The sequence below is a fragment of the Fusarium phalaenopsidis genome (genome assembly GCF_050370095.1).
Source record: "Fusarium phalaenopsidis strain FUZ10S chromosome Unknown contig_32304, whole genome shotgun sequence".
Taxonomy (NCBI): Eukaryota; Fungi; Ascomycota; class Sordariomycetes; order Hypocreales; family Nectriaceae; genus Fusarium; species Fusarium phalaenopsidis.
The window spans coordinates 2,731,102-2,757,406 of NW_028145404.1; the positions used below are offsets into that span (position 1 = coordinate 2,731,102).

Sequence of the window (26,305 nt, forward strand, 5' to 3'; positions counted from 1 at the left end):
GTGTTGCTGCCGTCGTTCTCCGAGCTCAGGAAGTCATCAGTAATGTGCCTCATCACCTCGCCTGATTTTCAAGCATCGATAGCTACATACAAATATGCGGTCGGCATTGATCACGTGGTTCATATTGCCTGGTTCTCCTGATATGCTCAACACGTGAGATGCGACTTCTTACGCCCATGTGCATGCAACCCTAGAGTTAAACAACGAGCGCACCTGAGTCAAGTCAAGCATGCCAGTAGATAATAGTTACCAATTCGACATTTCCAGTCTTTATACACATGAACAATAATTAATTAATGCCCTAGTTTACGGTCGAGGGACGTTGCAGGGTCGGTTTTAAATGCTTAATCCCTACTTACGGGCTCGATGTGGTCCAGTCTAACAAGCTTTGCTACTGTATTGAGTCACTATTCTGACCACCAACCCATAACGTTAGTTGAAGTATGCAGTAAGCAACTGTCGGAGCAACACGGCAAATAGACACAATAGAAAAAATCGAATACATCCATCTCCAACTCGGCCAGGGCGGATGCTGATGCACGGGTGTTCGCAGGTATCCCTTGTCCACCTCAACCTTTAGGCAACGTCATAGGTAGCTGGAGCCCAACTCCCATCCACTGTAGTAGCCCCCTTGCCAGGGCGAAGCAACCGCCGGCGCCTCCCACACAAAATCGGCTCCCAAGACCCACAGCCCTGGACGACTCACAGGGCACGGATTACCACCACACGAACCTGGAACTCCCGTCGGTTGACCTGTGATCTTTTCTCCTTCTTCTTTATCCTTCGCTGTCCGTAAAGGAATCGAATAGTGCCAGCGTGCCATCGTCTCCTGCGCGCGAGAGATCCCCCCGTCTTCTCCGTCTTTGGAGCTCGAGCTCGACCTTACTTGTCCCACTTTCTCCCACACACACAAAAAAAATCCACCCCCCACCAACTTGAACTTGGACTGGAAGTTTTTCGTGTTCTTCGCCAGTCGCAACAATGTCGGACAAGCTCACACGGTATGTGCGGCTGGATGAGGAGGAGTACTCGATATAAGGGACAAGATCACAGTGACTGACATGTCAATCCAACAGTATCGCCATCGTCAACAGCGACAAGGTCCGTCCGCGATCGCCTCCCTCAAGCCAAACACGCTTTTTGCCCCGCCAAAGAAATTCTGACCCCTCCTTTTAGTGTCGCCCGCGAAAATGTCGTCAAGAGTGCAAAAAGTCGTGTCCCGTCGTCCGTAGCGGAAAGCTCTGTATCGAAGTCGCTCCCGAGTCTCGCCTCGCCTTCATCTCCGAGTCGCTCTGCATCGGTTGTGGTATCTGCCCCAAGAAGTGCCCCTTCGACGCCATCACTATCATCAACCTGCCCACCAACCTCGAGAGCCAGGTCACCCACCGTTATGGCCCCAACAGCTTCAAGTTGCATCGCCTGCCGATGCCCCGACCGGGACAGGTCCTGGGTCTTGTCGGAACCAACGGTATTGGCAAGAGTACCGCTCTCAAGATTCTGAGCGGCAAGCTGAAGCCCAACTTGGGCCGACACGACAACCCCCCCGACTGGGAGGACGTCATCAAGCACTTCCGTGGCTCCGAGCTTCAGAGTATGTAACGGCGCAAGCGTTTCCGTTGTTATTTCTTGCTGACTCCACAAATAGACTACTTCACCAAGCTTCTGGAGGATGACCTCAAGGCCGTCGTCAAGCCCCAGTATGTGGACCAGATCCCCAAGGCTGTCAGAGGCCCCAAGAAGAGCGTGCGATTCCTGATCGAGAGCCGTGCCTCGCTGGGCAACATGGAAGAGGTCGCCAACGTCCTGGAGCTGAACCACATCATGGACCGAGATGTCAACCTCCTCTCTGGTGGTGAGCTTCAGCGTTTTGCCATCGGAACTGTTGCTGTCCAGAAGGCCGATGTCTACATGTTCGATGAGCCTTCTTCCTACCTCGATGTCAAGCAGCGACTGAGTGCTGCCTTGATCATTCGCTCTCTCCTCCGAGACGACGACTACGTCATTGTCGTCGAGCACGATCTGTCTGTTCTCGACTACCTCTCCGACTACATCTGTGTCTTGTACGGTCGCCCCGCCGTTTACGGTGTCGTTACCCTGCCCCACTCGGTCCGTGAGGGTATCAACATCTTCCTTGATGGTCACATCCCCACTGAGAACTTGCGATTCCGTGACGAGTCCCTGACTTTCCGTATCGCCGAGGGTACCGACGACTTTGCCATCGACAGGTCCCGCGCCTTCACCTACCCCAAGATGGAGAAGACTCTCGGAAACTTCAAGCTCAACATTGACGCTGGTGACTTCACCGACTCGGAAATTATCGTCATGATGGGTGAGAACGGTACCGGAAAGACCACCTTCTGTCGTCTCTTGGCCGGTGCCCTCAAGCCTGACAGCAAGAAGTCGGTGCCTGAGATGAGAATCAGCATGAAGCCCCAGACCATCACCCCCAAGTTCGACGGTACTGTCCGCCAGCTCTTCTTCAAGAAGATCAAGCAGGCCTTCCTGTCTCCTCAGTTCCAGACCGATGTTGTCAAGCCCCTCAAGCTCGACGACTTTATTGACCAGGAAGTCAAGAACCTGTCCGGTGGTGAATTGCAGCGTGTCGCCATTGTCCTTGCCCTCGGTATCCCCGCTGATATCTACCTGATCGACGAGCCTTCTGCCTACCTTGATTCCGAGCAGCGTATCATTGCCTCGCGAGTCATCAAGCGATACATCATGCACTCCAAGAAGACGGCCTTCATCGTCGAGCACGATTTCATCATGGCTACCTATCTCGCCGACCGTGTCATTGTCTTTGACGGTCAGCCCGGTATCAACTCTCATGCCAACAAGCCCGAGTCCCTCCTCACCGGCTGCAACACCTTCTTGAAGAACCTCGACGTCACCTTCCGTCGTGATCCTACCAACTACCGACCTCGTATCAACAAGAACGGATCTCAGCTCGACCAGGAGCAGAAGTTGGGTGGCAACTACGTGAGTCAACCCCCACCACTAATATCTTGCGCATAACAACTAACCAACATGTATAGTTCTTCCTCGAGGAGAATCCCGATCAGAGCTAAAGGGCGTTAACAAGGAGATCTTTCCTCCCCTTGATGGTGCATCTCCCGGCGTTTGGGGCGTTCAAAACGGAAATGGGAAAAAGCAGCGCGGGGGCGGGCATGTTCGGGTTTTGGGAATAGACGACGACCACGGCGTCGGCGAGGATGACGATCCTGATGGATAACGACGGCGACGGCAGCGTATCCCCTGTTGTCTGATCCTACGAAGAAGAGCCGGTCTCGCTGGAGAGCAGTTTTGTTTTTTGATCTTTTTGTACTTGTCGTTTCTTACATGTCTTGCCTGACTCTTCAAGGTCCTTGATTGAGGACAGCTTGATGAGTATATGGGAAGAGCGAGACCGGACTGCTTCGTAGACTGAGGGACAATGGATCAAGTAGGATCACTGCCGTCTTGGGTTTCCTACCTCGCGGGAAACAACCCCAGAAGAAAGATGGCTGTCAGTTAGTTTTACCATATTCACAATCACAACAGAAAATTGGATCGTCAAAGAGGGAGCCCTCGCATGAAATAATGACAAGTCTTAATGTCCTGACTAACTATCACTACCTGAGTCTTATCATCTATCCTTCCATCCAAGCAACTCCGCCACTACCCATAGGTTTTTTTTTTACGCATATAAACTCACAGACCAAAAGACCTAAAAGAAGGAAAAGGAAAAGAGGATGATTGGGAGAGACACATACTGGCCAGACAAGAATTGTGCTTGTGCTTGTGGGGGAGCAACGTGGTCGCCATCTGTTTCCACCGCTGCGGCACCGGGCGGCCATGGCGACGAGAAGCCGCAAGCCTGTACTCGAGAGTCATCTCGCCCAACAGACAGACGTGCCGGGGGATTGACGGTGCCGGTACGTACTAGGAATGAGTGCAGGTGCATGCCAGCCATCAACTGTATGAGAGGATCGAACCCCGTGTTTACTTTAATCCTCCTCAATCTCGCCCTCCTCACTTCCGGAATGGACGTCCTTGGATGGGGGTGGAGGTGTCTTTTTGCGAGGGCGCTCTTCAGGGCGCGGCTCAGCACGCGGTGGAGTACGCTCCCGTGATCGATCTCTTCTCAATCGCTGTAATCCGTGTCAACTATCAATGCCTTCTAGCTGTTCAGTGGAGTCTTCGTACCTTGGAGTCTCGCGAGTCGCGGCGAGTGTAGTCGTCTTCGTCATCAGGACGTCGGCGTCGAGAACCTGATGGGCGTTCATCATAAGGAAGCTCATCATACGAACCTCGGTCAATACGTCGGCGATACAGCCTCTCGCGTTCGTCTTCCCGGTCTCTCCGCTCACGCTCGTAGTGGCCATCGTCATCGCGACGCGAGCGAGAGTGACGGTCGTAGTCTCGGTCTCGGTCTCGCTCACGGTCGCGCTCCCGTTCCCGTTCGCGGCGCGGCGGCGGCGGCGGCGGCGGCGACAGGCGACCTCGGTCAGATCCCAAAAGGCCTTCTGCCATGGTCGATTTCCGGTGGTTACGCTCTCGCTCAGCAATGGCCTTGCGTCTGTCCGCTTCGTAGGCATCTGGCTCCGGGCTGCGACTACGTCGAGAACCACGTCCACCGCTTCGATGAGATCGCTCACCTCTGGATCGGTCCCTCTCGCGACGGTGCAAGTCCCGCTCGCTGGACATGCGATCACGCCGTCGGTAGCTTCGGTCTGCTTCCTCTTCCTTTTCTCGCAGCCGTCGGATGTGCTTGTCAAAGGCGCTTCGTCGAGCGTCCTCAGAAGTAATGGCCTGGAACTCGTCTGATTTGAGAAGTCGAGGTCGTACCTTGTCATACGTGTCATTCAAAGTGATGGGTGGTTCCATGCGCTTCATGTACGCGCGCAGATCGTCAACGGCTCTACGTTGATGGCGCTCTGACTGGCGATCGTCGTCCCGCTTAGATGAGCGTTTCTCGCGCAGCTACCGCTTGTTAGTCTGGATACAGTAGCAGATAGGCAAGTGTACTTACTCGATCAAAAATGAGTTTGAGAATATCGGGTTCAATGTTAGCAGTCCGTCGATCATCGTTCATGATGGAGAGGAACTCGTCAAAATCGCTCGTAGGCGTGAGATCAAACCGCTTGTCCTGAAAGTTGTTAGAACGGCAAGATGGGAGAATTCGTCGATTACTCACTTCCAAAACGTCAAGCACGTCATTCCTGGGTACACGCAAACCGCGCTCTTCGTCTTCGACAATATCCCAGAACAGCTCCTGAGGAGTCGAGCCAGCTTGGCCAAGCATGTTGAGGTATCGTTCGTCTTTCTCAATATGGGGGAAGATCTGGCTCCATTTCGTGCCGGCGTTGATCTTGCCATCTCGGCGAAGCTCACCGAGGAGGGCCTTGAACGCATCTCGCGCCTTACGCTCCTTGCGAAACTTCTTGTTCTTCTCTTCCTGTTTGGTGTCGTTGAACTTGCGCTCCAGGGCCTTCATATGGTTTTGAAAGGCAGTCAAGATGTCAAACTTGGTGAGAGCCTGGTACTTCTCGTCATTCTGAAAGGGCGGGGTGGATGAGATGATACCTTGAGCATCAGCCCAGCGAGTGTACGGTTCCAGGTTGAGCTTGGGCAAAAGATCAATGAGTCCGTCCATAGCGTTCTTCCTCAGGGATGTCTGCTCCTCGGCGTGCGCCTTCTTGAGCCCGATGATGTACTCTTCAAACAACTGACGGCGCTCGCCCTCGTCGCTGGTAGAACGGAAAATGGTTTCGCCTTCGATGATGGGGCGGGCAGTCTTCCAGCGGGTGTAGTGAACGATCTCGGGATGCCTCTTAAGCATAGTCTCGAAGTCAGCCCGGAGCTTCGCTAGCCTTTCCTTGGCGCGCTCCTTGTCCTGAATGACCATGTCCTGACAATACTTATCGAACGCGGCCTTGCGATCCTTGGGATCCTTGATGGCGCGGAACTGAGGATCTCGGGCAGTTGCTCGGATACCCTGCTCCCAGGTCCAATCTGGCTGGACCCCACTTCGTCGTAGGAGCTTGGTGAAGGCCGCCTCAGCCTCCTCGGCAGTGGCATATTCGGGGTCATTCGTGGCGGGGACAAAAGCCTGGACCTTGGGGTCGTTTCCGTACGTGATCTGCCGGGACTCGGGATAGACGTCGCGCTGGTCGCGATGCTGGTCGCGATGCTGGTCGTAGGAACCGTGCGAGTATCCGCCAGGACCACCGGCACCGGCGCTGGCGGGAGGCGTGTAGGGAGTCGCGGAAGCTGGGGTCGCGGGCTTGCTCGTTGCGCCGAGCGCGTTCTTATAAACGTCGGGCATTTCCCATGAACTCTGCTTCGTCTCAGTGTTATACCAGTACTTTCGACCTCCCTCCGCCGTGTACTCCTTCCAGGGTTGGTTCGCAAGGGCGCGCTTGAAACATGTCAGCATGACAGCGCACAGCATACAACGGAATGGTAAGTCTAACCTCGGCCGAGCTCATCATATCCTCAGGCTTGGTCCATTGGGTAACCTTGGTAGTCGCATTGTAGTAGTAGGCTCGTCCATCGGGCGTATGGTGCTCTTGCCAAGCCGAGGCAGGCTGGCCGTAGGGAGAGCCGTAACCGTTCATCGTGAGGCTAGGGCGACGTCGCGCGAGAGGAATAAAGCGATGATCGGATAGATGCAAAAAATGCGACGCGTCTCGAGTGAAGCGACTGTGCGCCAAGCTTCTCCCGCCGTCAAGAGCGATGGCAATGGTGTTGGAGTTTGAGTCGCGATTGTCGAAATTAGAGGTTGTTTGCTGGAGCCACAACTTTTTGGTGCACGGACCAGACGTTGAGCTTGAGCGATTACATAATCAATTTATCTTGAGGACCACGTCGGTCTATGTAACAACAAAGGGGGTGTAACCAACGTCTTGACTTACACGGCTGGTCCGACGAACGGAGTGAAAGGTGTAATTCGAAAAGGAGGCAAAATACTGGAGATTTGATATTTGGTTGAATCTTTCAGTCCGTTGCAAAAAGTCTCACCCGGCCCTTCGCCGCCACCATGTCCGACTCGGAAGCAACCCCGGAGCCAGAGTTCGAGGCTGACTCTCTCACCAACTTTGGCATCAAACTCATTTCTGATCCCACCACTGACTTTGCGGAGCAATCGCAACTGACATACCTTATACCTTCAGAGACTAATCTGGATTTGGAGTCGGCTTTCAGAGATCTTGAGCCGGGCAAGTCAATACTCGACTCACTAGAGCGTCGGGACTCTTTGTTCTTTGGTGAGCTATTCGTTGTACCTCTGGTCTTAGACACTATGTCACTAACTCTTGCAACTAGATGAAACGGTTGATGTACTTCTTCTCTTGAGAACACCATGGAAGGATGAAGCATCGCTCCGGTCTCACCTCAGCCGGCTAGTGATATCAGTTGAGGCTCAGGTGGTCAATAGCAAGACTCATGGTCGGGATAATTCTGTATCGGAGACCATCTTCTCAGGCACAGTTCCGGATATCAACGACCCCTTCATCATCGTTGATGAAGATGAGGAGGAAGACGATGACGACGATGATGATGAGGATGACGAAGACGAAGAGAGCGATGATGATACCAAGCCGACCGTTAAACATGTCTACGCCGCATGGAAACTACCCGTCTTTCTAGGCCGGCCTCGTGCACGTGTCTCTACGCCATCCGTCATTTTCACCGCCTCCGCAAGCCTCAAACCCGATGTCTCAGCCGATCTCGTCGGGCGAGGGAGCGGCTATCTCCAAAGCGGAGTTCCCTCGGGCTTCAACCTCCTCGAGTCCTTTGGAAACGACGTCGCCCTCGGCGGTGCCAAGCCTCGCCTCTCCGCCCTCCGGGTGTCCAGGGTCGCGCCCGTTACGGGCTCGCAGGACCTCACCAAGCATATCCGCGCGCTACCTCAGGTTGAGCACAAGATCTTTCCCGTTGTGCATACCCGGATTCGTTTTTCGCGGCCGACCACGGCACCAACCAGCGCTGCTTTGATTGCTCTGCTCGAGGTTGACTTTACGGCTCATTTCGAGTGTGAGATTTCATTAGGCAAGATCGACTTGTCTATCCATGATGCCACTGTGGAGAGTCTCAATGAGGACGCGGGCATGGAACTACCGCTCAGCTGTGTGTCCCACGACCATATCACATTCTTCTATCGCATTGCTCCCCGAGAGTACGACGTTTCACCAAAGAATCCTATGCGAGACCTGGATATTTCCATCTCAGCTACCGCCCAAGTTATTCCTGGCCGCTGCACTCCTCGCCTGACCATGACATGGACAACTCATATTGACTTTACTCTCCCTGTCAATCCTGGCTACGGCACGTCCACGACTGGGACGGGCATTGTCCGCTCCCACCGCCCCTCGCAGCTCTCCATAACGGGTCAAGCTGTGCAACATCTCAAGTCTCCATCCATCATTCGCCCAGATGCCTTGCCTGCTCTCGAGGCTGCTACGGCCAACACGGATATCCCAGTCCCAGAGCTCGGCATCACCATGACCTTCACCGGCCCGTCCGAACCCGTGCATCCCGGCGAAGTCTTCTCCTGGACCGTCTACGTTGTCAACCGTGTCACGGAGAAGAACACGCTACCCCCTCGCAAGCTGGCCCTGGTTGCAGTTCCTAAGCGTCGAAGAACTGAGCTACGTATGACACGCCCTCCTTCGGTAGGGGGCCGACGACGTGGCGAGAAAGACATCGCGGATGCCGTCACTGATGAGAATGTGTTACATGCACTGCAAAAGAATGCCCTTGTCGAGTCTACCGATGTAGTATGCCTCAGCGCCGATACTCGAGTTGGACCGCTTGCACCAGGCGCTTGTCACGTTGTTGAGCTTCAGTTCCTTGCTCTACAAGAGGGCGTCGTGGGCTTGGAAGCAATTCGTGTGGTGGATTTGGGATCAAATGAGCACGTCGATATTAGAGACCTGCCTACCATGCTTGTAGAACCAGCTGCAGCATGAGATGCTGGAAATAATGTACAAGTCTCTGTCTTTGACTACCATGCTGGTATGATGCATGTCATCTCAAATGTCGTTATCCATACCGGAATCTTGCCACAAGCCTAACGCCATCTAATGCTATATCCCTCCGGCCTTTATATCGTATGCGCCGAATGAAAACACCGCTGTAACATGCTCCGTAAACAACTCATAACAGGTCATCCATGTCATCGTCCCATCCCAATTGCTGGTAAATCGACATTGGCTTTGCGGGCGCAATATTCTGGTCCTCGGCGTTGTTGATGCTCTTTGACGTAGCCTTTACGGGCGTGGCCAATATTCCTTCGTCTCGCGATGGTGTAAAACTGACCCTTCGCTTTTGTTCTCTGGGTGCGAAAAGATCTGCTGTTGATACATTCCTCCTCTCCATTAGCGGCGACGAGGGCGGGAACGGCAACACATCCTCCTCTTTGGTAGGTCGGCGCAGAAAGTTTGAGCCACCTTTTGTTGGTGTATCCCCAATTCTTTCAAAGTCTGGGGTTGGGCTTCGGCGGAAGGCGTCTCGGTGACCTGCACGTAGGCCCGTGGACGGAATCATAGAGGGCATACTTGAAGGGGGGATGACCTCCTCCGCGCCCATCATGGGGACGTCTACTGTCTCAGACTTTGATGCAAATACGTCCCTGAACCGGTTATTTGCTGGTGTAGCCTTGACGACCGAAGCGCCAAGGGAGCTCCGGGCAGGCTTTCTGACTTCTAGAAATTGTTAGCATGATGCCCTAATAGAATAATAAGGTAGTTGTAGACTCACTCTTTGCCGAAAGGCTGACATTCGCTCGGCGTTCTGCCGCCTCAGCCAACGCCTTTCCAACGACTTCGCGGTTGGGTTTTCTCAAGGAAGAGATGGCATCCTTCAGCTCAGCCTCGACTTGGGCCTTCTTGCTGGCTCTTGCATCCTGCAGGTTGGACATGCTGCTGCTCCGTGAGAGTAACCCGCTTCTCCTGTTCAAGAGATCAGGCTCAGCCTTCAATGCTGACTTGATTGCCGCAGAGTCGCTCGCTTCCCGCTTGATTCCTGGTAGAGATGTGGACGTTGCAGAACGCATAAGAGCAATCATGTTGCTAGGCCCTCTGGACACACTTCGTCGAGATTGTTGCTCTGTCGAGAGCGCTCTTTGCAGTGTTCTTGTTGGCTTGCCAGGTGTAGGACGCTTGGTGACTGCGCCTGGTCTCTGATCGCGCTTACTTGACGATCGCTTCAAAGACCCAGACTTGGAAGGCTTAACGATGACAGGACCGCCCAATTTTCGATTGATCGAGTCACACAGTTCGGGAAGTCGGTGGGAGAAGCTGCTCAAGTTAGACATTGTATATCTCCAGATCACGATGTTTATAAACTCACAATGGCACAATAATGTCCACACAAAAGTCTTTGAGAGGCTCCGACGAGGCCTTCTGTTGAGGCTGACCATCCTGAGCCTGAGAGACCTGAGAATCCTCGAGAAGCAACTGCTCGTCAGAGGCGGTGGACTGCCAGATGGTCAAGCGATCGGCATGCACATCTACCAGGACAGGAAGATTGTGCTTGTTCCGCTTCTTCGCAGGAGGAGGTGCCATGTCGTTTTGGGACTCCGTAACACCAGGCAAGGGTGGCAATTGGCTATCTTCAGCATCCTCGGCAGGTTTCAATGGTGTCAATGCCAAGATCTCGAGGATGAGGATCATCTGAAGCTGGGTTTCTCGGGTGCGTAGCATCGAAGTGAGCGACTTTATCTGCTGAATGGGCACATCGAACTCGTCCTCTCTCAGCTCAGGCTTGTTTGCGGTCCACCACTTTCTGATATGCTCATCCTCGTGTGGATAGAGGCCAGACTTGCCAATCTTCATCTTCTTGGCTCGGCGTTTCCTCTTGCATCCTTCGTCAGAGCTATCAATGGCCGTCTTCAGTTTGGCGATGAGTTCAGGGATAGTATCGCGGTACTTCTTGTCGATTTGTACCGTGGTCAGGACTAGACCCTTGAGGAACTCGATCAGATCGCCCATGTCCAAGCTGGACTCGAGATCGAGGTGGAAAGCAGAACGAGCCCGGGAGAGTGGTCCTTTAGCAAAGTAGGCGAGCGGACCCTAGACACGTTAGCTATAGACCGAGGCTGAAAACTAAGTGTTCGTACCATGGACTTGTACAACGCGTCAAAGTACTGCGCTCTAAGGGCATCAAAAATCTCATCGGCAGTTTGTTGTGGAGGCGGCTCCTCGGGGTTGATCGAGGCTGAAGGCACTGCTGGCTTGGCATTCTCAGTTGGTATCACTGCAAGTTCCTCCTTCATGAGAACTGGTGATGGTAGCTTCGTTTCCATGGGAACGGCAGCATCCGATTTTCCATCATGCCTCTCAGATTCTGCCAAGGTCGAAACAGACTGCGACCTTGGCCTTTTTCGAACAAGGGACTGAATAGCCTCAATGGCAGCCCGCTTCATCTTTTGGTCCTTGTGCAGTTGTGGCGTTGTGATGGCCGAGGATGCGGTTTGGCTCTGGGATTCGAGTTTGACGGGTGGCCGCAGGCGCTCGTGGCAAACGGCGGAGGCATCCTTGGCGAATTCTTCCAAATTTACCCAAGATCCCAATCTGAATACAACGTATAATCCATTCTCCTGTCGTTCAAGGGCGTAGACAGCGCGGCTGGACTCCTTCCTGGCAAGGAGGACCACTGGGACTGAGCCCATGCGGCTCTCCAGGTCGAGGATTTTGACATGGGCCTCATAGAATCGGTGCGAAGATAGATCGATGTTGGATGCATGGATATCGATACATGATAACGGGAGATACTGGCGAGGTAGGACCATCAACGGGTGGAGGACGCGAGGTTGAATGTGCAGGTTTGGGGGATGTGGCTGTCGATGACGATCAGCATGTCTGTGTACACAGCAGGTACCCGAGTATTAGCAAAAACAAACGCCTAGGACACGTACCTTGAGAGCAATTGAGGGCTTTAAAAGATGCTCCATGGTGACAGAGTCGGCCCTCTTCCTCTTGCGCTGCTCAGGAGAACGGAGCTCATCTTTCTGATTTGAGCTACCCTCAGAGCTTGGCGTCAAAATCCTCGACCGCGGCGGACGCGACGACGCGTCTGTGCCAACGAGGGCGGAAGAGGACATGGAAACGGCAGTGTTTTCATTCGACGCGGGCCATTTGAAAGTATGTAGAGCTCAAAGAATACGTTAGAATATATAAGCGTGACCGCGAGACCGAGAAAACTGCCGTTGTTATGATAAAGGGATGCTGTCGTGAGCTGGTGAGTTAAAGTGGTTTCTTTGGCGTGTGCGCGGTTGTGCCACGAGCGGAGCGGAGCGGGCGGGATTTTGGGCGGTGACGTCGGGTTTGGCAGGTGCCCGTGTTTTCGGTTGCCTGCAGTCACGTCCAATCGCACCGCGTCCGGGCGACTACAGTTGACAGGTCGCCTGCGATAGGCTCTGCAACCACTGAAGCCCGCTAAAGACTAAGCGCCCAGACGCTGCAGACCACATTGACTCTGAACAAGTACATCAAGACATGGATAAACATTTTCAAACTTGGAATCATGCGATTTCTAATGCATATCATTTTCATGCATATTTATTAATAGACCTGTCAGTGAACAATTTGCATAGACCATCCTTGCAAAGTCCTGTCAATGGATGTCTTGGACATGCCTTTTGACAGCCCTGGCGCAGCTCAACCCGAAACAATGACAGCCTGCCTACCTATCCAATTTCAAACTGAGACAAGATAAAGGGTTTCTATTAGTAGGTCGAAGCTCCTTCCTAGGGCAAGCATCTTCATTCTATGACATGACGGGGTACTGGTTCAACATCCATTCACACTTAGCTCCGTGCCAGACCCCAGGTGTCCATCTTGACATGGAAACGCTTGGTCCAAGGTCTTCCAGCATTCCTGCCCTTTATTTGAACCAGTAATGAGAGACGAACGGATGAAAAACCGCCCACTTGGGTAATAAAGAGAGTTCAAGAATCCAGTTCGAGAGCTTGATGAGTTTTCGTGATTGGCTCGCTCAACAGCCAGCTACCAGCACACTCCCAAGACTTGTTCATCACACACCAATCTGCCAAGAATATCAATCTCGATTGGGAGACCCGTTCGCCCACAATCCCGGCCTGGAGACTTCATGATCCTCAAGATATCCACATTGTCGTGCTAGCTGGATAGCTTATAGCCACAGCCCTTTAAGTCGTCCCGCCCTGGTTGGCTCACCCAAAGCCCCACGCGTTGCTGCAAGGGCAGCTTCAGCAAAGTTGGCCGTCCCTTGCGTTAGTTGGGCGATGCCCATCCAGGGCAGCCTTTGTAGAAAGGGAAGAAAAACCGTCAGTCTTCAAAGTGTATCTCTGTAACCGAAGGCCGTTTTTTATCATCGTTCGGTGTGCCGTCAGAGTTTTTTCTTTTCAAGATGAAAAAAAAAAACACCTTTGAAAGCCGAGCAATGCAAGTGGCTTGTTGTGTGATGTGCATCTCCAAGGGAAGGGGAGAAACCGGTTTGGCTGTCAGCTCAGCCTGGCCAAGAAACAGAAAAATGTTTCTGACGCGACTTGGCCAAATCTCGTTTATTGCACCCACAGTTACCCTCGATCGGTAATCTCAACCGCCCTTGATCGATCCGGCACAATCCCCAGCACTTGCAGTGTCGATCCCCCGCGGCTCCATCCTTCCCTCCCCTTCCCTTCCCTTCCCATTGCAGGACCAAGAAATTTGGCTGTTCGGGTGGGGCCTTGTCCGGGGTGGGTCACCGAGGTTCCCGGTTCCCCCTCCACTCGCTCGGTTTATCCCGTTCGGAGTGTGGCCGGGTCCCCGGCTTGTACGACGACGGACGGGCGTTGTGACACCCGCTTCCAATTCATCCTCATTAGACTTTATCGACTGTCGCCCGCCCACCCGGCTTCCCCTCCCGTTCCTGTTTAGGACGGGCGACCTGATGGGAAAGGAATGTGCTGCACCACCACGAGAATCATAGAGTTTGAGGCTTGCCCCGAATTCTCGCGCCGTCGCGGTTGGACCTGGCTGCCGTCGTTTGTCGTCCATTTAACCTCGACTCTATCTCCTGTTGGTGGCTCCAAGTCAACGTTAGGGGGATCGCATCACAAGTCTTCCCCGATGAACCATCCGGTGATCATGTTACCTTCCGTGACATCACCGGTGGATCATTGAAGATGAGGTCACATGGATTCTTTTTAGCTTTGGAAACGTTTTGTCTTGATTGGATTTGTCTTTTTGGGGGCTCTATTCTCCTGGCTGCTGGCCCTCTAACAGTCCTGGCATCCGTATGTCGTTACTCTCCAGATGAGACTTGACGAGGCTGTCTATGCCCGCCGTCTCCTCCAACTTGTGAGCTGGCGCTCTATCTCTGTCGCATCCCCTCATGAAATGTTTTTCCACAAAGCTTCCCAAGTCACCCCGTTATGCTCCCCTATGTTCAACCCAGAGCGCCGACCTGTACCGTCCTCCCATTACATTAGGGTATGATGCCTTTTTTATGTTCATTCGTGAAATACCAGAAAGACAGAGACAAATAGAAAGTGGATGGGGGTCGATAGCAGCAACAACGGCCATCATCGATTGATATGGAAGCTAGACAAGGAACACCCAGTCCGTATTGTACAATCTCCCATCGAGAAACATGAATGGATATCGCTATAATGCAAAATTTGATAAAATCACAGTCCGCTGATGATAAGTGACGTGTGCGTTCGTGTACGTATGTTTGAGGTAGGTGGGTAAAGGAGATGGTTGCTTCTTCGGCTCGTTATGTGAAGCTCGATGGTGTCATGTTCATGAACTGCACATTCTGCTGGCCTGGCGAGGAGTGTGCTGAGGCAGAAGCATCGTCGGACCAGTTGTACTCGGCGTTGCCGCCAGCGTAGCCAAAGTAGGCGGGTCCCATCTGGGCACCATAGGAAGGTGTCTGAGGCTGACTAGAACAGTTGTTGGAAAGGTAGTTGGGCACTTGGCCTGATGCTCCGGGCATGTCAAAGTCGTTGGGGAAACCACCCAGTCCAGGAGTCACTAGGGGCTCGTCTGATACTGCAACTTCGTATGTTGAGTCGGTGTTGTAGAGGTTGTCCATGACACCAGGTGTGGTGGGCGGTGTTCGGAGAGTTGGGTCGTGAAGGGCGAGATCCATGGGATACTTCTCCTCGTATGCCACCGTGCTGGAGGGTGTGGCCTCACACAATCCTTGCTGAGTTGTGACAACAGGTGTGTTGGGAGTGGGAGGTGCGATCGTTGTGGCTCCCGTGAAGTTGGGAGAACGGTTGAGCTGCAGGAGCATGTCCGGGTTGCGATCAAAGTATGGGCTTCGAGGTCCGCCTGAGGGCTTGCTGATGCGACCAACTCCTGTGGCCGAAGCAACACGACGAATAGAGTTGCCGACGTCTGCCCTTCTTCCCATGTCTACCCCAGTTCTAGGGGCACATGCCGAGTAGCTGCGAGAAGCATTGATAGCAAGCTGAGGGGGTCGTCGGTTTCGTCGAGAGGCAATGTCCATGGCGGGTGACGGCTTCAGCGGCGCCATGGGCTGGGCGGCCTCGTTGACAGCAAGACTGCTGTTGGTATACAGATACTGCTCCTGCACAGGAGATGCGGATAGTCTGTTAGGGACGGGGAAGCACTGCTGTGGCAGGCAAGGGGTGGGCTCATCCTCCTCGTTAGGCACAATCAGTTGAGGATACTGACCATAGCTAGAGACCGAGACAGGTTCGGGAGTCGCCTTGGCCGAAACACCCAGGGGCGAGCTAGCACCGAAATCCGACTGGCTGGCATCGGTCTCGCTGTCCTGCTCTGATGTGGACAGGTCTGTAGGTCCAGCCTTGACAGCATGTTGCACGGGGAAGGGGGCGCTCGAGACAACTCGATCGCACCGCCGTTCATCGTCAGAGTAGACACCAGCTTCGTTGGCAGCCTTCTCCTTCTCCATCTTCTGCTTGGCAGCATATTCACGGATGTTCTTCTCCTTCTTTTCCCGTGCTCGCCGGTTCTGGAACCAGTTCTGTCATCAAGTTAGCCATGAATGAATCTGGTTGGAAGGGCTCAAGTAACAAACGTTGATGCGGGCATTGTCGACTCTCATGGACTCGGCCAGGGCCTTCTTGGTGCTGCTGTTGGGCTTGTGATTCTTCTGGAACTCGGCCTCGAGGATCTCAACCTCTTCCTTGGAGAGGCGAGGCTTTGTCTCAGTTGTCCTAGACATCTGGTGATGATGGAGGAGGTGACCTTGGTGGGCATTGTACAGCTCCATCGACTCCGGGAGGTAAGCGGCATAACTGGGCAGCTGCTGAGAATATCTGGGGTATTGGTTGTTGGCGGCACCGTGGTAGCCCCAGCCAGACCATTGGGGCTGATGGTAGGAACCCATGTTCTCCATCATGGGCTACTTGTGTGGAATGTGGGAGGTAGTCTGGTGGTGGTGGTTGGAATGAGGGTTCAGTCCCGCGTGGGATCGTCTTGGTCGAGACCTGTTTGGTCTATGAAGCGTCGATGGAGATTGAACGAGTGGCGGATTGGATCCTGACAACTTCAAGCAAAGAATGACTTGGTGAGAGCAAGACGTTGGACGATATCAAAGAGACAAAAAGAGTGAAGATGTCGTGGGTGATCGGAGGTGGTTGAGAGTGGTGGATTCGAGTCGTCTTTTGAATAGGCGCTGATGGATGTCAAGTGGTCCTGGGCAAGCGAGAAGGGTACCGCAATGGTGAGACAAAGCTCACTTAAAACTGCCCTCTTAAGGATGAAGTAGACGAAGGAGGTCTTTGGTCGGAAGGGAAAACAGTCATGGAGGATGGGAGGGGCGTGGGAGGGTAAAAGAATGAAAGACATGTACGCGTTGCGGACGCCGGAGCTACACACAGCACACAGCCAGCCTGGGCCTTGGAAACACCGGCAGTCATCTGGCCCCGTCATGACGGTCTGCGAGATGGCGTGTGGGTTCGCACCCGAGTGAACTGGGGTGGAGGAGAGCAATCAGACCCCTGGATCCCAACCACAGACTGTGGCCGGGGGAGGAGATCACATCCGCCATCGCGGCGAGGGCTTCGGTACAGGGAGTACCCAGGAGAGCTCTAGCCCAAGGTCTCCTCAAGGGCAGAGTCGCAGCGGCTCCACGCTCTGGGTACCGGCGGGAGGGTACACAGCAGTCCTCAGCAGTCCGGGCGCGACGCTCTGGCCAGGTACTTTGGGAAACTTGGGTTCCAGGTCCCAAGCTGGAGGCTCGTCGTCAAGCTCATCCCTGCTTTCAACCCCTGTCCGCCCTGGCCCGCCCACAACCCTTGCCAGCGACAAGGCTACCCGAGTGTTTTCACTAGGAATGCACCCCGGGCGTCTGCAGGCACAGGGCCGGCGAGGGAGCGCACCGCGCCGACCTATCCTGCCGTCGTGGCGGCGCCTTGTCCACCAACTTAGGCCACTCCCTATCTCCCTCCGAAGCCTCCCTCGGAGGGCTTGGCCCAGCATCGCGAGGATTGGGTCACCAACCTGGCGGGATTGGGCCGGCGAGTCCCGCGCCCACCTGGTTTTGGCCGCGATAGGGATTGGGTCTCCTGGCCCTATGCTCCAAGGAGTCTGCGAGGGCTGCCATAGTGGAGGCCGCGCGCTAGAAATGTCGTACCTAGCTCAAGGGGCTGATGCGCCTTTGCACAAGCTGGCGCTGGCAGGGCGGCGAAGGAGGCGGACCTGTCCATCGCTTGTTGATGCCATCGCCGTGCCGTAATCTTTTGTCCGAGGAAGGTTGTTGCACAGCCATGCCCACACCTGAGTCGTGGTCAAGATCTGGGCATGGTTCTGTGTCGTGCTGGGCCGTAGGGGCGCCGAGAGATGACTCGAAGGGAAGGGGAGCTTCCACACACCGGCTCCCTGGCCACATAACCGACCATCCAAGGTCAGGCAGTCTGGACATCAACGACCCGACAACTTGCGGGGAGACAGGCCTGCGCAAGGTTCCGGTGAGTGACACCATTCGCCATGGATACGGTTGGTAAGAGCTATAATGCAGATAGCAGGTGAGATCCCAGCCCGTGAGGGCCTAGACGGCGCGTCAAAGCAAGGTGATGAGCACCTGGTCTGGTCTTTGGAGTCGGGATATCCAAGCAGATCCGGGCCCGAGCTGAGGTGCGGTGCGGTGCGGTGCGTGACCGGGACAGTGCGAGCACGGGTAGCCGGCCAGAAGCCCCCGCAGGTCCCAGCGCTTGCAGTGGGCTGCTGTCAGCAGTCCTACAGGGGGCAAGGGGCACCATTCCCAGTGCATTCGGGTGCTGTGGTCGCTGCAGGCGTGCCTCCCCTAGGCGGAGTAGAGCACAGTCGCAGGAACGGAGCTGCACGGATGAGCGACCAGGTGCCTACCGTGCATTCCTTCCTTAACCCGACTCGGGAGAGCGCAGAAGGACGACGTCCCGAAACAGAGAGTGCTTTCCGTTTCTAGTTCTTCAAGTCTCTAGCTCGCTGGCCCTTGACGCAGGTTGCTATTTGCCACTTCACACCATACACTTTCAAACCTCAACAGTCGATGCCGTATTCTCATGACGGCCTGGCCTGCGATCACTTCATGGCTTGCTTTTTTTAATACTTTCATCCTATAGAAGCAATCTCATTCCTGTGCAAGGCACTCCTAGCATCTCTGGTCAGCTTGTCCTGGTCTCTTGCCGCACAAATGTGATCCTGACGGCTATTGTATCCTATTGGGGCACACAGCTGGCAAATTAAGCACCCGCCATTGTGTCCCCGATGCAGCACAGCAGCGCCATGGGTGTCGGTCGTGACGGCTGGCGGATGGCGGATGGCGGATGGCACAGGATCCCTTCGGAGCTGTGCAACCACACCGCAGTTGATCGCGCCAGCATCGTCCGCTCCGAGATACCCCCATGTAAAGGGTTTGCGATTCTCGCAAAAGACTCCATCAATCCCCGCCGCCAGTCCACAGTCTTGAATTTCGGCCTCGGGACGCTTGGCTCGTCGTTCGCACCAAGCAAGTGAGCACCAAGACAAACGCAGTACGTACCGTCCAGGCCCCGAAGCTAAGAAGTTTCTTCCAGCGTCCCGATCTCGACCGCTGAGAAAGGCGGCGTGAGTCGACCGACAACACACGGACAACCCCAGAACCCCTGATTGTTGGGCGACCCCCATGCAGCGAGCGAGGCAGATGTGAGAATCCAGACTCACCAAAGCGCACAGCTCTTCTTCGACGATGGAACTGGTGTTAGCGGAGCGCAAGCGATGGTAGCAATGTAACCCTCGACCATTCAGCTGGGCGAAGTGTTGGCCGTCAGTCTCAGCCTTCCCCAGCCTCTGTGCGACGCTGGAAGCGATGGCATCGGCAACCTCTTCTCGTTCTTTGGCGCCCACTCAACACCGCTCAAGGGGAGCATGGGGCGACAGTGACAGCTCTGGGTGGTGGCACGGCCGAGGGAGATGCTAGCCGTTGACAGTGCTCACGTCCGACCTTGTTGTTCATCACGCAGTGATGGATATCGGGCATCTCAAGTTGGTGTCTCTAGGGGCGTGGCACGATCGGCAGCGAAACAACGGCTTGCGTGAAGTTGTGTAAGCGGCTTGACACCACACCTGCAGTGTACCGCTCCGGTTTCCAGCAAGTTGGTTCTTCGGCTCTTGACATTTCCGAGTCCAAGAAACTGTCGTACGGCTCTGTGGCGATATTCAGGCCATCATGCATGCAAATCCATCTGATTGTCTTCGCGTCATTATGTTTCGCCCACAGAGAGTGTATCAACTTCGAACAACCACTCGTTGACGACATTGAGAGGCTGCTCAAAGACGTGGGCAGCAGCAACCCACCAACAAGGTTCGCCCATCTGGACGATCAAAGCCACGACCGGTGAAAAGGTGCAAGGGAACAAGCGGTTGGCCCTTGGCGGGCCCATCCGCAAATTGCGCACCTGCAGGACAGAGACGCCAGGGCTGGCACCAATGCAGTGGGGAGATTGGGGATGTATCCGTGAAGAGGCTTGAGGGGCAGACGACGGATAGTCCCAATTGAGTCGAATACACGGCGCATCAATGTTCGAAGGAAAGGCCTGCCAGCGGAATTGATGGTGGATCGTTCAGTCGCTGGCCACCCATGTGCCTCAACGGTGCTCAATGGCATGCGAATCAACGGCATGGATTAAGCGACGATTTGGACACTCACTTGAGTCTCGCCGGCCGGGGCGGGTCACCGGAGACGACAACAGCACAGGGGTGGGGACATGCCACCTTTTCCCAAACAGGCAGTGCCCTGGAGCTGGAGAAGCGCTCAGGACCTGGTCAGCCTTGAGAGCTGGAGGTGATGTATCGATCGAAAGCATGGTACAGCACAGCAGCGCCGTCATCGTGCTTCTGGTTCGCGAGAATACGCCAATATGAGGGTTACACGAGCCCGGCTGGTGTGTGCCGCTGAGATTCGGGGTCGTAAACCGCTGTGTGTTGTACCAATGAGTGGAACCTACCTGTCCAGCACATTCGCCGATTCCCTCATCACACTGCCCTCGTCGGCCGACCATACCATGGATCACTAAACACTGGTTACCAACGGAGCTCAGGGGAAGAATCCGAGCAGCCGTGTTCTCGGCGCGCTGGAGTCAGTGACGCCGTTTCACCATCTTCAACCATGTCTCCTCCGTTGCGCGTTCACGATGCCAGCAGTTGATTGATACTCTCAGTGCAGGGAGGCACATCTTCACCCTGACCAATCCCAAAAGGAAGACGAATGCTTGGGAGCAGTGGGCCATTCTCCATTCTGAAGTGTGCTGCACATCCACTTCTCAGGTACCGGGTGGGGTAAAAGCAGAACAAACCTCACGGCACAACCGAAGAGAACGGTCTCGACTTTCAATTAGGCCCGCGTGAGGGTGAGAAATCCGTACTCGCACCCGCTTAGGGCGGCTTCTAAGGGAGCGCGTTTCCTTTTTTCACTCGTCCCCGAGGAAAAACATAGCCGCTTTCAACTGAAGTTGAGAAGCAACCGTCTGTTGGTGCCAGATGCGGAATTGTTGGTGTTGTCGGAAGGGAAACGGATGTGTCACATCATGCTGGGTGCCTTTGTAGCGAGTACCAGGACGGTCATTGCTTGCCCAGGTCCAAGACGGATGATCTCCATAAGATGTGCACTATTATGCCCCCATAAGGCCCAACTCGAGAGCTTAAGCATTTGGAGCGGGGGCAGAAGCCCATATCTTGGCATAAGTTCCAAGGTGGGAGGTGCTTGAGGGTTAATTACTCCATATCTGCGGCATCTTCCGTGCCGAGGAGAGGAGCAATGGTCAAGACCACAGGCCTGGATTGCTAACGACCAAGACGCAGGAAAGGATGGCCACCGTTCACGGGATCAACGGTAGCCGGTGGGCCAAAACGGCGGCGATGGCGCCGAGGCACAAGAGTCCCGACCCCCAAGTGATCCGACAGCCTTGCCTTTGCTCCCGGGTATACCTGTTCCGGGGAGAAGGGCGGGGGCAGATCTTGTCGATCACCTCGACCATTGCGTCGTGGGTGCGGCTCTGGACCGTCATCAGGCTGCATTGCTGATCCTTTCAAGCAGAAGGCATCCAAAACCAGCAGTGCATCGAGTCCAGATCAGGCAATCGAGGAGCGCTCACAACTTCGACCCCTTCCCAGCTGAGAATGCTGAGCTGACTGCAGGACACTGTTCCTGATTGAGCTGCCAATTGAGCGACAACCAGCACTTTCATCCCCCCTCGGCACTTACAAGTTGAGGACGTCACCCAGTCCAGTACGGTCTATTCTCTTTCCCCACGTCGACAGCTGCTCGAGTCTGCCTGCAGGCGTAGCAAGTGTCGGCCTTCTTCGACCAATACCACGCTCCGCAGAGTGGGCCTTCGGCGACTACTTGCTACCAAGCGGTGCACAGCGCAACATCGCGCAAAAAAGAGTGCAGCACTGGCGAGGACCAGAGGCTCCGATTGAATCCAAATCCTGGAAATTCCAGGATCATGGCTATAGCTGAACCCGTCCCTCGGTTACGAGCACCGGGCGCTAGAAACACGGGCCGCGATATCACCCTGAGCTGCATTCTGCTGCGACGACAGTGGCGGAGAGACCGAGGCGACAGAGTCTGGGAGCGAAACGGCCATCTTGAAAAACGTACGATTTAGAAAGGTTGTGGACGTCTGTGAGCGAAACAGGACCCCGTTTTGTGGTGTTTCCGGGGAGCCCCTCAGCCGCCCGCCTGGTGTTGAACAAGCACAACGGCTGCCTCATCAGAGACAATGTCTCAGAACCGCTGCGGAGCCTAGCATCTACGGCCCATTGATTGGCTGCTGCCTTGCGAGTTTTGAGCCCTGGGCTTAGCGCCGATGAGGAAAGGCTGGTCTGCCATGTCTCCCTGCCCGTTGAGCGTCGCCCAATGCAGCAATATCACCGATCTTTTCCTCCGGAAGCTTGCCCTCCGCCGGGCGCCTGGAGCCGTCCAGGCGAGATAGGGCAACTACAGTCTCCAACTTTGATCCGACAACCCAAACACCACTATACAGCTTCGCAGAGGCTATTCTACACGATCTAGGTAAATGTCAACAACCAGATGGTTGCAACCTTTGAGATAAGATTCAAACGCCAGACCCAAGGACCAGGTCATGGTCATCCGCCGCATTGGTAATACTGTAGCGGCCAAATGGAGACAGAGTGGGATCGTTGGAGGTGCTAGCGAGTAGTTACCAGTACGCTGGAAAGCTCTAGGCTGTGGCGAGTCACTCCCACGTCAAGCTCCATCCATCTAGGCAGCTCCTGAGCCATTCAGGCCAGCCCCAAGGTGATGCGAAAGTCCGAAGCCCCTGTTCGATGGCTTGCAGCTAGCGCTGAACTCACTCTCTCTGTCTGCGCCTCTTCTCAACTCGATCGTACGGGATCCTATCTCGGCAATCCAACCTCAAATCCCCAATAACCTTTGAACCCAGTTCCCTGCACCTTTCACCAACAGGATGACGAACACTCAGTGCGACGTGAAGGGCACGGTTCGTTCTTTGCCATCAGCATTCGTCGGATTGCTTCCGGCAGAGCACATGAACCCATACTGGCACAGGCGTCTCACAATACAAGAGGGAGCTAGGTGACACAAATTTCCTCTAAATGGCATGGCGAGATCTTGCAATTAACTTTTCAACAAGACCACGAGGGTTGCCAGGTTGCTGGGGAAGGATATGCACCTGAACCCTGTGCCTCAGGGACAAGGTATATTGAAGCCTGTCGTCGGGCGTGCCGTTGGGGAAAGAAGGCTCTATCAAACGAAAGGTTCGAGACGGCGGAGGTTCTTGGGGATTTGTTTGGTCTCCTTGGCGCATGCGCTGCAGGAGGGTGAGCTCAAGGCGCAAAGCTCATGCCCATGCCTTTTCCAGACAGCGCATTGGGCGGTCTTCTTCCCCGAGTACACGGAGGGTACAAGAGAGCGCCGTACCGTCAAGGATCATGGGGGATCAGACGACAGAAAACGACGAGGGGGGCCAGCAAGCAGCCCCAAAGAAGCACCGGGGACAGGGGTCAGGGGGTGCCGCGTTTCTCAACTTGTCCAGCAAGGCCAGAAGCGGATCCCTCCCACACGTGGCCAGCAAGCCTCGGCGGTGGCACTAGTCCCTCTCAGGACTCTCTGCTGCTCGTGCAGCAGTAAAGTTGTTTCTAAGGCCTTGACTTTGGGCTGGGTGAGGGTTCTTGGCGTTTCTCTCCAGTTGAGCGTGAAGTGGGAAGAAGAAGCCGATCACCAGTGAAAGCGATGCCGCGGCTGCCTCGCGAAACAAGACGAAAATCTCGTTCCGAGTCCAGGCCCAAGGTACCAGGCACAAGATCCGCAAAGTCTGGGTGCCGTATATGCCGACACTTGGTGATGAGCCGCCCAGGAAGCCAAGACAGGCGGACGCAAAGTTGGAGATGGTGTACAAGCGCCCAAGTTCCAAACTCATCAAAGCTCCAACATCAACAATCATCACGTAACGGCACTGGCCTTCCCAAATAGGGAACCTGGGAGAAGACAAGCTCACACAAGTGGAGTCGGGCCGGACGGGGCTCCGGTCTGTTCGGACTCCCGTACGGAGTTTGGGGTCTTCGGCCATGGAGATATTGACCATTCGCTCCGGCCTCTCTGCTCCCATGCCTACGACTCCCACCACTATGTCCGGACCCGTCCAAAACCCAGTACTCGCCAAACCGAATCCGCGCCGAAGTGGGGCGATGGAGGCGGCTGGCAACTGACTCGCTAACGGTTGCTTCACTTGGGAGCCGCTCCGTTGACCTGGAGCACATAGGGGTTCAGAGCCATTGCTTCTTATCGACAAGACGCAAACCACAGTCGTGGTGTTTTACCTCATGTCCGTACTCTAGGACGAGTTGAGTGTTTTTGCCGGGAAAGGGGGATACCCATCAGTGTCGCGAGATTCAGCCCACAGGGCGGTCTCGTCTAGTTTCTTTCTTTTTTCTCTCGCTTACTTGATATCTCTCGCTGTCATGAGGCGATGTGTTGGCATAACAGATTTCTTTTCGCAGCACCGGCAGGCTGGGGGTTGCAAAAACACGCCATGCTGCCAGTGCTCGGACTCTTACTCAACAAGAGTCTTTTTGGGCCTCTTTTTTCTCTCGGCCAGGGCTGCAAGAATAAGGAGAAAGACATGCGTACGCATGAAGTGTGCCCACGCACGTTAGGCTGACGAAACAACAAAGCAAATCGGTTTAGCATCTGGAACATGGCAAAGCCCGCCATGGAGTGGCTGCGGCTGGCGCATGAGGCCAGAGGAGACCAAATCTCCTTTACGCCAGCCACCATCACGGACTACGACACGAATCGAGAGGGCGTCTGCATCTATGGCGGGTTTCCAGGGGGCTGGCGCTGGCCCTAAGAGACTAGGAAGCGAGAATCCAACCAGCCGGGATTTCGTGGGGCGATGGGGTTGTGGAAGAACGATGAATTGCATCCTTTTTCGAACGATAGGGCGGGTGCCAAGAGTCGGACGGCCATTGACTACACTACTACTGCAGCCTACGTACGTCTGTATACGCACGCACGCGCGACGGTGTTTTTCCCATTCACATCTATGTGCATTGGCATTATTTACTCTGGCCGCGCAAGAGCCCCCGTGTGCCCGGCCGTCTCCGATAATGTGGATGCACAGATGAGTGTCCAGATCCCGATGGATCCTGATCCTACCGGAAGATCTCCCTTTGTTTCCAGCCTGGGCCTCCTGGCTTCCCCTGGCCCAACGTGAGTAGTTGCAAGGGGGGCCGGCAAACAGTAATCACCACACAACACCAGAGGTTTGTTTACACTGAGGGAGTTCCAAATCACCACTCCCTTCGCTTCACGTCTAGCGCCGTGGCGGACATTGGAAGCAAAGCCACCAGATCAGCCTCATGTCACTACCCGCCCCTTTACGAAGGATAGCGACCTCATTGACAGCTACGCCGGCGTACGGGACCTTGCAGCCTACGCTTGTGGCCGTGAGATGATGGCACGAGATTACCGTCGCCGGTCGAAGCCCGGATCTCGATTTGCTGCAACAAGACAGGTCGCCCATGACTGAGGGTATCCCGGCGTGCAGGATTCACGGGAAGGCCGTCATGTTGTGCAACCAAGCTTAAGATTACAGCTCTCATCTCATCTGCCACCGCAATCCTTTGCGCTGTCCAACGTGATGAAAGACTTTTTTTGTCATTTATCTGCCCTGATGCTATTTTGGTGTTGGTTCAGGCCTCGGGATGTATGTCACCAGCCCAGAGGTGATTTCACGCACTTGGATCCTCCTGGGTGATAGGTGCTGCCTGTCAGTCCAACCTCAACAGTTTGCTTTTTCCGTTCCACCCTCCTCGGGCATGGTCCCTAGAAAGGAATGACTGGAGTGAACTGAACTGAACCGTATCGTACCTGCAGACTGCAACACGACAATAGGTAGGACAAAAAGCTCCGCCTTTGTGATACCGCCACAGGTCCGGCTCGGGCGCTGGAAGCGTCTCGCGACGCCGGCGGTTTTGCGAGTCTTTGTGCCCAGGCTTGCCAAGATGCCCTCATCACCCTTTGTTTACCATCTCGTCGCGTCAGGGGCACGGGTGCCCAATCTCCTTGAGTCAGCAACGTGTGACAGCGTGGGGAGAAAGGGTGGGAAAGGGGAGAAGAAAAATCGACGCGCCAACCAACGGTTTTCGCCTTTGCAGACACAATTGCCCACATCGCCTTCTCTTCCCTGCCTACGAAGTTCTCCCCTCCCCTTCCCCGCTTGACGCATGAGTGGGCTCAATGTTGGCTGCCCTTGAGCTTCCCTGGCGAACTCGGGAACGGTGCGATGACAGCCGGCAACCGAGACATTTCCAATCGGCTCCAACAGGGCAGCACCAGGCATGCTACAGGTCCGAGGATAGGC

General features: G+C 54.8%; 5 protein-coding genes across 5 annotated transcripts; 2 read left to right on the plus strand and 3 right to left on the minus strand.

Annotated features, from left to right (window-relative positions):
• Positions 1-981: 981 nt before the first annotated feature.
• Positions 982-3,065, plus strand: LRP88_10116 (Fe-S cluster-binding ribosome biosynthesis protein; the record flags this gene model as incomplete). Its single annotated transcript, XM_083246584.1, has 5 exons — positions 982-1,001; positions 1,077-1,101; positions 1,177-1,591; positions 1,646-2,976; positions 3,033-3,065. The coding sequence occupies 5 exons, from the start codon at positions 982-984 to the stop codon at positions 3,063-3,065; spliced, it is 1,824 nt and encodes a 607-aa protein (XP_083097697.1).
• Positions 3,066-3,983: 918 nt separating this feature from the next.
• LRP88_10117 (uncharacterized protein) lies at positions 3,984-6,596 on the minus strand (the record flags this gene model as incomplete). The annotated part of the gene is made up of 5 exons (XM_083246585.1): positions 3,984-4,127; positions 4,183-4,959; positions 5,009-5,125; positions 5,174-6,397; positions 6,453-6,596. 5 exons carry the CDS (start codon positions 6,594-6,596, stop codon positions 3,984-3,986), a joined length of 2,406 nt encoding a protein of 801 aa, XP_083097698.1.
• Positions 6,597-7,018: 422 nt separating this feature from the next.
• On the plus strand, positions 7,019-8,948 carry LRP88_10118 (TRAPP trafficking subunit Trs65-domain-containing protein; the record flags this gene model as incomplete). Its single annotated transcript, XM_083246586.1, has 2 exons — positions 7,019-7,244; positions 7,303-8,948. The coding sequence occupies 2 exons, from the start codon at positions 7,019-7,021 to the stop codon at positions 8,946-8,948; spliced, it is 1,872 nt and encodes a 623-aa protein (XP_083097699.1).
• Positions 8,949-9,135: 187 nt separating this feature from the next.
• Positions 9,136-12,082, minus strand: LRP88_10119 (DNA replication regulator SLD3-domain-containing protein; the record flags this gene model as incomplete). Its single annotated transcript, XM_083246587.1, has 5 exons — positions 9,136-9,683; positions 9,739-10,277; positions 10,330-10,910; positions 11,099-11,818; positions 11,897-12,082. 5 exons carry the CDS (start codon positions 12,080-12,082, stop codon positions 9,136-9,138), a joined length of 2,574 nt encoding a protein of 857 aa, XP_083097700.1.
• Positions 12,083-14,718: 2,636 nt separating this feature from the next.
• On the minus strand, positions 14,719-16,335 carry LRP88_10120 (homeobox domain-containing protein; the record flags this gene model as incomplete). Its single annotated transcript, XM_083246588.1, has 2 exons — positions 14,719-15,960; positions 16,015-16,335. 2 exons carry the CDS (start codon positions 16,333-16,335, stop codon positions 14,719-14,721), a joined length of 1,563 nt encoding a protein of 520 aa, XP_083097701.1.
• Between the last annotated feature and the right edge of the window lie 9,970 nt (positions 16,336-26,305).